The following is a 13410-nucleotide window of genomic DNA, read 5'->3' as shown; positions in this document are numbered from 1 at the left end:
AAGGCTACTAAATTACATTCCAACAACGTAACAGAAATAAACAGGTTTGCTAAGGAAATAAAACTTACATGAGTAGGCTATAAAGTTTTCCTCTGTTCCCAGTAACTGTCATGTTCACTTAAGCCAAATTAGATAAGAGGTATAGAGATGTAAGAGATGCCAAATTTCTACACATTCTTGGTTCATTGAAAGGATTTGATTTATAAAAAAGACATGAGTAAGTGTCCCTTTTCCTGAAGTTGCTGTCTGTGCAATCATTCAGGGGTAGAACAGTCAATGACTTTGTCCCATCAGTTAGAATATTCAGCTTTTGGATATGAGAGAGCAGGTGGAAACAAGGTGAAGTTCTGGGGATCCAGGAAGAAGCCAGGTGTGATGGATTTTTGCCTTTTTCTATGGAAACTTATGGGGCGTGAAACCCTAAGTCCTATTTAGCATGTGGCCCTGAGGAGTGGTTTCTGTCAGGGCTGTAGAGGTTGTAATGGCAGTTGCTGGATGTGCCTCTTGCTTTGTCAGTCTTGTCCAGGTACTATGCTTTTAAATTTTTGGTACTTGAAAGTGACCCTGCAACCAGAGCAAGTGTCTCCAGCTTTTTGGTGGTGAGGCTGAACAGTAACGCAAAGCTGTGTTAACAAAGTCCAGCCTAGGTCCTTGGAGCCTCTGTACAAGCATGTTTAGATTGGCTCAGCAGTTAACTGGCCCTGAAGTCTGCAGCTACCCCAGCAAAAACCATTTGGAAGAGAAGATGGAGAAGTTGAGATGAGACTCAAGGTTAGCTCAGCCCTGAAGGGAACCAGTGGTCCAACTGCTTTAAGCTAGTAGAGGTAAAGAGGTAAGATGTTCCTTGTGGCAAAGGCAATTTTTGAAAATTCAGGCCTAATCTTGCTGTTTTAGGCAGGCATGAAACCAGTGGCTCAGGTGGCTTCAGTGAGATGTGCTGTCTTTCTCAAGAAGTGTAGAAGTTTACCTTGTGTTTCTAAAATTTGAGGTAGAATATTATGAATTTTTCATTACAGTTTTTAAAAACATGGTTGTTTGCATGGTGAAGTATTATTTGATGAAAGTTTTTCTGAGGAGCACCAGAATGTATGGAATACTTTGTCAGTGTGATAAACTCCCATTCTCACTTTCTAATCTGGGCATGAGCAGTGTCACTGTGTTTCAGTTAAAATTGATTTCTTGATTATAACTCAGTATTTTTAGCGATGCTACAAAGTAGGTGAAGGTGGTGTGCATGAGTGAAATGCTTGACTATTTATGTAATGCCAGTGTTCATTCCTATCCTTTAAAAAAGTCATTAGTGTACAGTCATTAGTACAGTTCCTGACACTGTACTGGACTATTTGAATGATACCATGTATAAAGCTTGATTTTATTTTGTTTGACTGATGTAACTTTTAAGTATTAGGTTTTAAGTATTTGTTATAGTATCAAAGGTGATTAAATTGTTTTGTATGGAAAAAAAGAACTTGGTTGTTAGCATAATGATAACCTGGTCTTTTATGTCCTCTCCTCCCTCCCCCTTATGCCAGTGGTAGCGTTTCCATGACTCTTAAAAAGAAACTGGGTGGTCACCTGTATGGCTGTTTATATAGCAGCTGCCAGCCTAAAGAACAAACACAGGTCTACTTCTCAAAGAGTGAAAAAGCAGTGTGGTAAATTCTGTCTGCCGACGGTTTTCTATTCACAATTGCTACAGCCATCACCAAGCAAAACCTAATTTGATTCTAATAAACACTATGGATGGTCCTCTCCACCAGAATCCATCTCTCTGCCTGGCAGCCGAGATCTTCTCTGCAAGCCAGGCTTCTTCTTCTCCCTTCCCACCTTGAAGGATGTGGCACTGTCACCTGGGACTGATTCCCTGGCCGGCTCCAGTATCTGCTGTTTGACAAGAATCCCATTCCCCCCCCCCCCCCCCCCCCCCCCCCCCCAGAATGCTATTGACTATTGACAGGATCTTGTGTCCTGCGCTGGAGCTGGCGGGAGGATAGCTTCTGCTCTGCTAGTTTGAAGATGTTTGTGTTTTTTCCTGTTAAACGTATTTTGTGTTTAAATGATGACAGTAGCTATTACCACTTTGCTCTTCTTACTTTACCGAAAAGCGATATATTGCCTGGGAAAACAGCGCCGTGGCACCTGGTTGTTGTGAAAGCCTAATAACGCCGCTGTTGTGTACGGAGCAGCGGGTGGGCAGGAAAGGATGCCAAAGCTACTGGCACAGGCACCGCCTTGCCGCACGGTGTGCTGCCGGGTGGCCCCGCCCGTTCCGCGGTGATGGAACGGCGCTTCCGGCGGGCGCGGAGGGAGGGACGGCCCGGCCGGAGCCGCGTGTGAGCAGCGCCGAGGCTGTGGGTGCCCGCCCGCCGGCCCTGGCCCGCCGGCCCGGCGCTCCCCGCACGCAGGATGTTCAAGAAGTGAGTGTGGCCGGGCTGGGGGCGGTGGGAGGCGCGGGGGAAGGGAAGGGGCCGGGCGGGCCCGGCGCCCCCTCAGCCCCGGGCTCGGCGCTGCGCTGGCGGGAGCGGCACCGCGGCAGCGCCGCCCGCAGCCCTCGGCTTTGCCTTGGGCACTCGCTCGTTAAGTGGAGCTGAGTCATTAACTTGCCCCAACTTCGGGTGGTAGAAAGCGCCGTTCGTACTTACGTGGTGGAGGTGAAGGATTCGCATCGGAACAGGACTGTGGGTGTTTGTGTTACCAGCAAAGTACTCTTTGCGCTCAGTGAAATAGCGTTGTGTGCCGGGGCTTATCTGTAAGACTAAACACTTGTTTTGTGGCCATACAAAAAGTTTAAGGATGAAGACAGGCTACTAAGGGGGGACCCCCTGCCTTCCCCCACCCCAGTGTTCCCAGGGGACAAATTTAAGCCTCATGAAATCCTGCATTTGAAAGTTGGACAGTCGGTCTGCTATTAAACTTTTATAGTGAATTTATAAGCATTTCTGAAGACAGCTGCTGAGAAATCCATATTTTGTGCATCAAATTGTGCATTTCTAAAATACTGTCGCTCCCTTGACAGATTTGATGAAAAGGAGAATGTATCAAACTGCATTCAGCTGAAGACTTCAGTTATTAAAGGTATCAAGAATCAACTGATAGACCAATTTCCTGTTATTGAACCATGGCTAAACCAAATCATGCCAAAGAAAGACCCAGTCAAAATAGTAAGATGGTAAGTATCTTTTCTCTTAAACTTTGCTTTCAGGGTGCTAGGATTGCTTCCTTTGTGCATTTACTTTGTACAGTAGATAAACCTACCACTTTTGAAAGGCATCTGTCATTTCTTAATAGCTGATAGTCCATGTTATGGCCAAACTAGAAAGTTGGCATGTGCTCATTGTGCTTTAAAGGCACGTGCTAGTAGGATGCATGAGGAACTTAAAAATGCTGCCTAGTAGTTAATGTGCAGTGTATTCAGGGTCTCTCCAAGGATCAGCCTGTTGTTGAAGGGAAGCATTCAGCTTTATGGACATGGAAGCTCACAATTGTTTGGATTCCCGTCAGTAACATTTTGTATTGGTTTTGGGCTTCCATACATTATCTTGAGTATCTTCTCTTTTTCTAAATAGAGGGTAGTACATTTTTGCTGAGTTCTTCTCCTCATTCACTCTTTGTATTGCATTCAAAAAGCAACACTGTAGAAATGCAGTTTGTGTGTTTTGTCTGTTGGTTTCTTTTTTATCAAAGGGGAAAGAAGTGAACAGGAGAACACTGCTGAAGAACAACTCATACAAAAAGATAATATTTTTAGTTTTAAATTTTGTTGCTAATTGACTGTTTTTATTCTCAGGTGCTAAGACAGACTAGACTCCATAAAGTAAAATATTGTATTTAAATTATAGAAGGGTTAAGTAGCTCTTGGAATTTTTTTCTTTTTTAATCTTGCAGTCATGAACATATAGAAATTCTCACTGTGAATGGGGAGTTGCTGTTCTTCAGGCAAAGAGAAGGGATTTTTTACCCGACGCTAAGGTTGCTTCACAAATGTAAGTTTCCTGAGGGTGGTAGTGCTGAGAAGAGAAGGGTGACAGTGTGATTCCACAGGATGTCTGTAGAACTAAATGAAAAAGAGCTTCCATTGCATGTATTCTATGCATATGTATATTCCAGAATAGTTCTTAAAGATACAGCATACTTTCTTAACTGGAATTTATTAATTTTCTATTTCACATGTCTGTGTGAATTGTGTCCATTCTATATGTTAAGCAATCTGAACTTGGATAAGTAAGAATGAAACTGTGCAAAGCTCTGTAAAAAAATCCGGAGAGGTTCCCCTAGGACAGAGATACAAATTTGCTATTGTTGGTCCCTATCTTTTTTCTTTAAAGTCTCGTTGTTATATGAATACTTGTAAGTTCTTACTAGAAAAATATTCCGTCTTCCTGAGTTTAATGATGTAATGTATATCTGTCTCCTGTAGGAACTTATGCTGCATGCTTTTTACTTTTTACAATTTGCTCTTGCATTTTTTTTCTTGCTGTTCTGCTTGATTGTGTCACTCTGTTTTGGATCCCAAAAAACATTATTCAGTCAGATCTCAGTGTTGGAAATACGTCAAGAGGGTGTCTGCACTTGAAGGATGGCTTGGAGAGTTGACAGCTTTCATGAATTTTGTCCATGTTTGCCTTTTTTGTTCTGTTAATGTTAAACTGTTTTTCCTTCATTTGGAGTAATTTGTAAGAGTACATGGAGTTCGAAGGGATTTAAGACCCCTTGGTTTTACGATCTCTTGGAATGGGCGCTTGGGTGGTTGTTTTCCCTAGGGGAAAATTGTTGCTCAGTCTGTGGGTCTTTGAGTGTGCAGGAGTCATTGCCTGAAGTGCTGGATTACCTTTGGTTCTCAAATAAAAGATGTAGTCTGGGAGGACAGTACCTGTGTCCTTTTGGGTCAGTATTTGTGTCCTTTTGGGGTGGTACCGCCCAGCAGGAACTCTGGTAATTGTTTCTCAAACTTCCTACCCTTGCAGCACACTCTATATCTTATTGCCCCATTTAAACTGACTTGATAATGAGCTATTCATGTTGTCATGGTGCTGTATTAATTGCAATGCTGTATCTTTCCCCTCCTAGACCCATTTATTCTCCCGCATCAGCAGGTTGATAAAGGTGCCATTAAATTTGTCCTGAGTGGAGCTAATATAATGTGCCCTGGCCTGACGTCTCCTGGAGCAAAGCTTTACCCTGCTGCTGTTGACACTGTCGTTGTATCCTTCTTAACTATGAATTATTGCTTACTGTCAGATGAGTTAAATTTCCATTCTTGTGTTCTCAGTTGATCATTATCTGTATTACTTTGGATTTTAATTGGATTTGATGAAATGACTAGTAATCAGAAAGGAGCTGCAGAGGTTTAGATATAGCTTGGCAAGGTTAAAATTGTTCATATTTTTTCACTTACTGTATGTTCCAAACCAAATAACTATTCCTGCTGTACTGTTGGGTGGGCTGCTGTTCCATTAATCTCATTGGTAAGTGGAGCTCCTTAGTGATTTTATGCAGAGTGGTAAAAGTAGATGAGGTGCAGTGTAATTTGTTCCCTGCCTCCTTAGTCAATCTTGTATTCCCTTTAGTTAAAGAAGAATTCTCCCCTGTTCCTAGGGAATTAGGGAAGATGCTTAGGATCAGCTTTACAGCAGTAAGGACTTGCTCTATGTGTCTAACGAGTTAGCATATGTAAAATGAGGAATGTTTGATAATTCACTCATTATATTACTGAGAAAAGAACTCTGAACAAATACGGCATTTATAACACCAAGCTGTGCTACTTTTGTTGTTAGTTAGATGCTATCGGAAAAGATCAGCAGTTAACATCATGTGTTGCTAAGCTCTGAAAAGGACACATCTGATTTCAGTACTTGTGGTTTTTAAATTGGTGTCTCAGTTCTTCTGTGCCTTGGAATCTAAAATGGCCCCACAAACATGTGCTGTTTTGTTCCAGAAAGGGAGAGACTGTCATCTCTGTGTTAGGCACAAAGGAAGAAATGGAGTGTAGCACTGGGAGATTTTTTTCTGTAATTGCTGTTCCAAGTTCATAAATACATGCTTTGTTCTACACACTGTGATTCAGTTGTTAAATTCAGTGCATTGTTTTGCTTATCTTTAAGAGCTGGAGCTCTAGAATTACTAAAAGGTTAAAAGTTCAACATTGGCTTTTCAAAGTGTTTTTGGAAGTAATTTCTTCATATTGCTTTTACTCTTCTGAAATAGTTCAAAAAGAAATCTGCTTTCCTTAGCAGTAATTTGTAGGCAATAATGGCAGAGGGAAAACAACATGCATTATGTGTGGGAGTAATGAAGATGTCAGCTGAGGACATGTAAGTGTTTTAAAAATTGAAGTATAGCCTGTCCCATGTTATTATTCTTATGTTAGTTTGAAGTATAAGCACCACTGTCAAGGTTACTGCATTGCTGTTGCAGCATGTGTTGTTCAAGCATGGAGTTTTGTAAGATTTCATTTTGTTGATGGGTATTCAGGGAAAGATGAGGCAGGGGATGTCGTCCATCTTTATTGGCATTCAAAATAGTTCTTTTCACGTGAATCTGGATTTTAAGACACAAAATATTAGTACTACTACTGAATGTTAGTATTTCTAGTGCTCTGATCATACTTTCGCAAAGATCTTGTTGAACAAAAAAATAATTCTATCAAGTACTTACTACCTGGGCTAGGCAAGAGGTGTAATTTGGATTTGAGAAGATTGAAAACATTGAAGAGATTTTTGCCTGCAGAGACTCAAGTCCTGCTGGAGCTTGGTTGCCTGTCTAGTGTTTTTTTTCTCTGTGGCCTACTCTTTTTCTTCAGGGTGTACCCACATGCAGCATTCCTGCTTGATGTGCTGACTAACTTAGCTGAGTCTCTTGTGAAATTTAGAGGTTTGCTCAGGGGATAAATGGAAAACTATTTGAGAAGGCAAAGAGATACAGAAAATGGAAATGGATGTTAGTTGTTCCTGGCTTTCAGATAGTGTTAAGTTACAGGTAGCTAAATCACTTTGTCATTTTAAGTTCTATTAACATCTTGCAGGATGTGAGGTGCACCCAGCAGGTTTGGGCTGTGTTGGTTCCAGCCCCATCTGTGACTTGTGGCAGTGAGGAAGCTGTTTTGCTGAAAACAAATCACTCTTTTTTGTGTGGTAAATTCTCAGCAGGATCATCTCTTGTACTGGGTGACTGCTGTCCTAAGCTGTAATACTAGCACGAGGCAGAGGGGTGGGAATGTGTTAGAGGACAGGGATGGATCGGGACTGCAGAAACCTGGATTTGGACCTGCTGTAGCTGTTGAGGAATTATATTCCTCAGGATTCTTCGTGGTGCTTCAAAAGACTCCAAGAGTAAGTGGAAAGAAAAGCCACTTCTGTCCCTGTTCTAAGTGTGCAGTGATATGCTGTGACCATTGCAAACCATGGTTCCCAACTTCAAATCCACCAGCCTTGCAAATCCACCAGCCTTGCAGCTGAATATCCTGTTCGTGTGAGAAGCAACATGAACTGGAGAGGAAAATGAAATGATACTGCTGTCAGCAGCCTGTTAGCTGCTTTTTTGTGTGACATTGTTCCACAATTTTCTGGTTTAGCCAATGGGATTTCAATCTCTTGCCGTGATTACTACACATAATGTGTTAATATTGTGTTAGTAGCATTTTCCTTCCTGGTTACTTTTGGACAAGTTGTGTAAGTAACAGAACACTTGGTGTAAATAGAGTAAACTATATTCCCCAGGGGAATGAAACTTGTTCTCACACCAAGAAAGAGATTTGTCTTGTTTATTGTGGCAAAACTATTTTTTTTTTTTACTGGAAAATAACCACATACAATGCAGACACAAACCAGTAATTTTTAAAAGATGACATGACTGAAAAGATAGTCAATACTTTAGAGGATAGCATGTCCGTAACAGGCTGCAAGTCCTTGGCACATAAATTTAGCATTTTAAATTCTTTATTAAGTAGGTAGATGACCTGCAACTAGAAGTGAGGCAGCTCACCTGCATTTGATTGTATCAGTGGCACACTTGGAACCAGAACTTGTTAGATTCCACATTCCAGTTGTCTTTTACCACGTCCTGTGCTGGGAGGGGAAGGCTCACAACTGCTGTGCTACTTTGATAGAGAAATGGTAAAATTAAGAAAAGTAGCAAAGTAGCAGAAGTGTTGCAGAAGTTCAGCAGCAGTGTCTGAAGAACTGTGTCCCACAAAGAAGTAGTAAAAATACTGTGGAAAGCTGTTGAAAAAATGTGGAAGGCAAATATTGTCCTCTTATCAGTCAGTAATGTGGGCATGTGTGATGACAAATACTGTTTCCTGTCCACCTGCTATGGAAGATAATGACTTTGTGGTTGATAGCTTACCCCTTCCAGTTGACAAATGTTGCAGTTTCTACTTGAAATAATATATTGTGTAGTGCTCGCCTATTTAACCTAGCTAATACTTCTGTACGTTTTTCTTCCTGCAGTGAGAAAGTCAACAAAGGGATTGGTATTGAAAATATCCACTATTTAAATGATGGCCTTTGGCATATGAAGACATACAAGTGAAACAACAGGAACTGTTACTCCAAAGGAATGCACTTAGATTAAATGTGGACTGCTTTGTAATTCCTTGTTTTTAATGTGACTGAATGTACAAATTATTTTGTTCTGTGGCTATGCTAAATAAATCAATTGAATGCAAAAGTACTGTTAGGCTACAATAGTTTTCTAGATTTCTTTTTATTACAGTTACTTTGTTTTGTCTTAAACCTGAGTTCAGTGACTGAAGATACTTCAGATACTGAAGATTCTGCATAGACCGTGAGTAGACTATTTCAAATGGAAAGGAGGAAAAAGCCAAGAAAAGTTTACATTTTTATGCTCTTCCAAAAGAGTAATATAAAGTGTGTGTGAAATATAAATATGGTTTATAAAACCTCTGAAACATTTTTTCTTCTGATTGACATCTTGTTAGTCTACCTGTTTCTTGAATGTGGAGAAATCAGGTTTTTTGACATTATTTTTTAACTTATTAACAGCATTAACTTCATTTTACTTAAGGATTTTCTTTTTTAATATGCATTTATCTGTATAGGATTGATGAACTCAGACTGATATGTGGATTAGAAATTCTTTTATTCTGGCTCATATCTGAAGACTGTACATATGTTCAGATTTCTACCTGCCAACACTTTGATATTGCTCTCCTTCTAGTGGAGTTATAGCAATGGTGGGCACACTCCCAGTGAAGTGTGTGCCACACTGGTGCCTGATGCTCTCTACTCCCTGTGTGCCGCCTTATTTTAGAAGCAGAAACAAAATCACTGTTAAATAAAGGTATGATAGCAAAACATGTTTTTCAGTGTAGCCAGGAGCAACTTTTTCAGGTGGAACTTCAAAGAGCTCTCAGCTTGTGCACACTGCCACACGTCCGCACAGCTACAGAATGGGTTCAGGAGCACTGTGTGTCTGGATAACCCAATCATTTATTCAGCATACCCAAAGCTATGCCTATGGAAAAATGGAATAATGTAATAAATTAAAGAAACTTTTAAGGTCTGCCACTCATAACTGTGTCTGGAAGCATTTATTAATATTTCAAATCTTTATTCTAACACATGCATTTTACAACAGCAGAATGTAGCTTCGTGTGCCAGTGCCTTGTCCTGATGCTGTTCTGCAGGCTTGGTTTCCCCACCCTGGGACCTTTACAGAAGACAGTAGGCAAGGTGTTCTCCATCTAAATCTAAAGCCAAGTTAAGATATGTATTGCCTAACACATACTGATTTTAAAATTCTGTAAAATTATTTACAAGACTGTACTTCTGAAAATGACAGGGTAAATCTGAAACAATGTAGGAAGACAAAATTTAAGCAGCGTTGCAGAAAAAGTTCTGATCACACCTTCAGAATGCTGGTGAACATTTCTGTGCATCTTAAAGATTTCATTATAAATGTACTGATTTCTAGTTAGTACTATGGGAAATCAGTTTATGCTTCAGTCTTGGGGTTTTTTTTTTTGTGTAAAATGAGCTAATCTTGCATTTTGTGGTTTGCTTTTTTACCCTTCCATCTTACCTCCTCCTGCTGTCCTACAGTACCTCAAATCTGTGACAAATGAGGTTTTCTCTCATCGGAATTGTTCACTCATTCTTTCTCCTATGACTGCTGTTCCTGCAGGGGTGGCAGAACTGTTTTTAATAATCAGAAGCACTGAAATAAAAGTTTTTTATTTTATCTGGTTTTGTCAAAAGTTTTCCCAGCTGTATTATTCTGTAAGAAGATACAAGTCAAATCAGGCCTAATTTATATACCAGTTTAGCAAAACATCAGAAATACAAGTTTTACCTAGGTTTTGGCAGCAATCATGTAGATGTTTGTCTTGCTGTCAGCTGAGCCCTGACTGACCAGGAAAACAAGAAGGTGCACTTGTCCCACCTTTCAGAAAACAGCTGAGCTGTGGGAGCTTGTATGGGGGTCTGAGCAGTTGTCCTACCTTTCTGGGTCAAAAATGATGCTTAAAACCCAAGATGTGGATATTCTCATCAGCTCTTCCCCTCCCCCCCCCCCCCCCCATCAGCAGTTTCCCCCCCTGCCCCCTTGCAGATCAGGGTAGGGTGTTACGGTTGGTTAAAGGTGAGGTAACACAGTCTGCTCCCATGTTTTATGAGTATCGTAGTACCAACAAAGCCTGTGCTAGTCCTAGATGTAACAGATGGATGTACCTTAAGTCTTGAAACACCCATGTCAGGTCAGTGAATTCTAAATGGAGCAAATACTGAAGTGCTGTTTGTTTGCATATGCTGTGAGTGGATGGGAGTGTGACCCAGGAACAATTGTACTGACAACTAACCAACTTCTTCCTTGTAAACACTATTAGCACCCACTAACAGGAGTAAAAATAATACTGAACCCTTATTCTAACATGCTTATAGATGAAGTGAAATTTTAAATGAGCAATTAATCTTGTGCTAACAGACTCCCTGACCATGTTAATACCTATTCAAATACAGTTTATCTTTTTCTTTTGTCTGCTTAGAAACAGTAGTCCAAAGGGCACTTGATATTACTCTGCTGCAACTTCCTAAAAGATTTCTTGTTATTGTGCTTCCTGCTCATTCCTTACTGTTAGAAGGCTGTACGTGAAGTGGCAGGTGCTGTATAAACTCAAACTATTGTGTAGTTCACTGTAAAAGAAAGCTTACAGTTACAGTCTTTGAGACTGAATCTGTAGTGTTTTATTGGTACATCTTAGAAAGATATAAAGACATTCTAGAAATGCCTGGAAGAACTGAAATAGTCAAAGTCTTGCAAAAATATATTTTTAAGATTAGACTAAAATTAATTTTGAGTTTTCATTAATAAATATTTACATGTACAAACCCCCCCTATAAACTTAATTTCCTTTTATAATAAACATTACAACTTCTTATCATTTCATTCCAGCACTGTCAAAAGCCAGAAACATTCCTCTAAAAAAGATGTAGAAAAAAATTATTCTTCCACTTTTAAAATTAAGAGCTTTAGCAACCCTCCATGTGCAAAAAGACCTGTACACCAGAACCAGAATGTGTCAGTACAACTGTGTGTTGTGAGAAGAGCCAATTCCACAGTTCCAGGCCTTCTCTGAGGACACATCAGTCATTGTCCGAGCCCAGTGGGGGCAGGAAGACCAGGGCATCACTGTATGAGTGGCCGTAGGGCCTGAGCCTGTACACCCCGTACATCATCACATGCATGTGGTTGGGGGCCAGCCCACTGAAGGTGATGGCCATGTCGGAGCAGCAGCCGTCCACCACCTGCTGCGGGTGAGTGGACATGGCCTCCTTAATGAGGGCTCCGACGGACTTAGTGTTAAAGACGTCTTTTCCTTCTGAATCTTCGGCGTTTTCGGCAAACACGCCGGTGTACTTCAGGCAGATTGCCAGCTGTTTGTCCTCTGCGAGTTTCCAAATCATACCTCCCTGCTCTGGACACTTGTCAGGGTCTTCAAGAACATGGGCGAGTCGTCTTAGTGACTCAATGCTTAGGACGATTCCTCCCTCGCCATCTACATACTCAAGGTCACCAGATTTCACAGTGTGGCCTATGTAAAAAGGCTGCGAAGGGTCTTTTTTCAGTAAGAAATACTTGAGATTTTCAATTATAGCAAATGTTGTTGGATATGCAAGGAAGAACCAGCTGAATTCATCCTTATAATGTTCGTATGTTATCTTGTAAGCTTTACGCATCATCACCCACATATCATTTGTGTTGAGGGCTACAGAATCGAACACTTTGACATTTTCTGAGCTGTAGAATTCAGCCTTGTCGCAGTGCTTGCTCCAGGTCTCCCTTGCTGCAGCCCAGTGCCCCAGATCTTTTGGTTTGACAAGGATGATACAATAAACACGGATGCTTTTACTAAACTCCACACGTTCACCTTCTGAAAGGTTTAAGACATCTTCCTTGTTCGGAGCCTGGATGTGATGATGCTCGTGGTGATGTGGTTTGGTCCCGTGGCCCACCTTAATGTGTCCGAGGAGCGTAACCAACATGCAGAAGGCTCCTCCAAGCACCACCCCCTTCACGAAGGAGCTGCTTTCAGAAATCATTTTTCCTAGAGAAGAGACGCACTGTAAGAACTTAAAGGAATAAGTGCACTACCGCGGGTTCCGTATGATTCTAATGCAGTCCTAAAATTCTAAAGCCAGATGCAGTTCCTTGATCTCCCGCACCAGGACAAGGCTGGTGAAAGCGGTGGCAACACCCAGGTTCTCGGTCGCGGCTCACGGCAACGATACGACACGAGCCTTGTGCCCCGGCCCCTCTCCGCCGCTGTGACCACACGGCCCCGGCCCCGCCGCCTCCTCGCCCGCAGCACCGAGAGGCCGCAGGACCGGCTCGGGCGCTGACGCGGCCACATCGCGGCTCGCGTGCGGCGGCGTTTCCCGGGGAGCCCTCCCGGAGCCCAGACCCCGCCTGCCCCGCTCCCCGGCGCTCGGTGCCGCCGCAGATCCCCGAGCTCCCCGAGCCGCGGAGCCCGGCGGAGCCGCCGCTCACCGGAGTCACGCGCACCGCCCCTTCCTGCACCGCCGGAAGTGCCGCGCGGCCGCGCCGGGCTCCGCGCGCTCGGTGGGTCGGGGGCGCCGCCTGGCGGCGAGCGCGCGGCCCCGCCACCCTCACGGCCCCGGCCCGCCCCGCGGGCTCCCGTCAGGGGACCCCGGTGCCTCCGCGCCGGTCCTGAGCCGCTCACAGAGGGCTGCGGGGATAGCCGCGGGCCCTGCTGTGCCAGCGCAGTTGTCAAAGAACCTACCCAGTCTGACCGTTCACGAGACCCTTGCCAGTCATGCTCCCACCGCCAGAGACAGTCACTGCGGGGATAGAAGCCTCTTCACGGCAGCTCCAGTGACACGACGGGTCCCCGCCTGGCTCCCCACACACCCCACTCACACAGTCAGACCAGGT

General features: G+C 42.9%; 2 protein-coding genes across 2 annotated transcripts; one reads left to right on the top strand and one right to left on the bottom strand.

Moving 5' to 3' along the window:
* Positions 1-2281: 2281 nt before the first annotated feature.
* On the top strand, positions 2282-10200 carry MCTS1 (MCTS1 re-initiation and release factor). The gene is made up of 6 exons (XM_082289192.1): positions 2282-2417; positions 3017-3169; positions 3886-3983; positions 5068-5201; positions 6244-6311; positions 8448-10200. Exons 1-6 carry the CDS (start codon positions 2407-2409, stop codon positions 8527-8529), a joined length of 546 nt encoding a protein of 181 aa, XP_082145318.1. The 5' UTR covers positions 2282-2406; the 3' UTR covers positions 8530-10200.
* A 370-nt stretch (positions 10201-10570) lies between these two features.
* C1GALT1C1 (C1GALT1 specific chaperone 1) lies at positions 10571-13028 on the bottom strand. The gene is made up of 2 exons (XM_082289267.1): positions 13006-13028; positions 10571-12562 (listed from the first exon to the last, which is right to left on the bottom strand). The coding sequence occupies exon 2, from the start codon at positions 12555-12557 to the stop codon at positions 11601-11603; it is 957 nt and encodes a 318-aa protein (XP_082145393.1). The 5' UTR covers positions 12558-12562; positions 13006-13028; the 3' UTR covers positions 10571-11600.
* Positions 13029-13410: the final 382 nt, after the last annotated feature.

The sequence above is a fragment of the Coloeus monedula genome, assembly GCF_965178545.1.
Source record: "Coloeus monedula genome assembly, chromosome: 12".
In the NCBI taxonomy this organism is placed as follows: Eukaryota; Metazoa; Chordata; class Aves; order Passeriformes; family Corvidae; genus Coloeus; species Coloeus monedula.
Note: the sequence above shows the minus strand (reverse complement) of the source record. Positions and strands in the feature narration are given on the sequence as shown.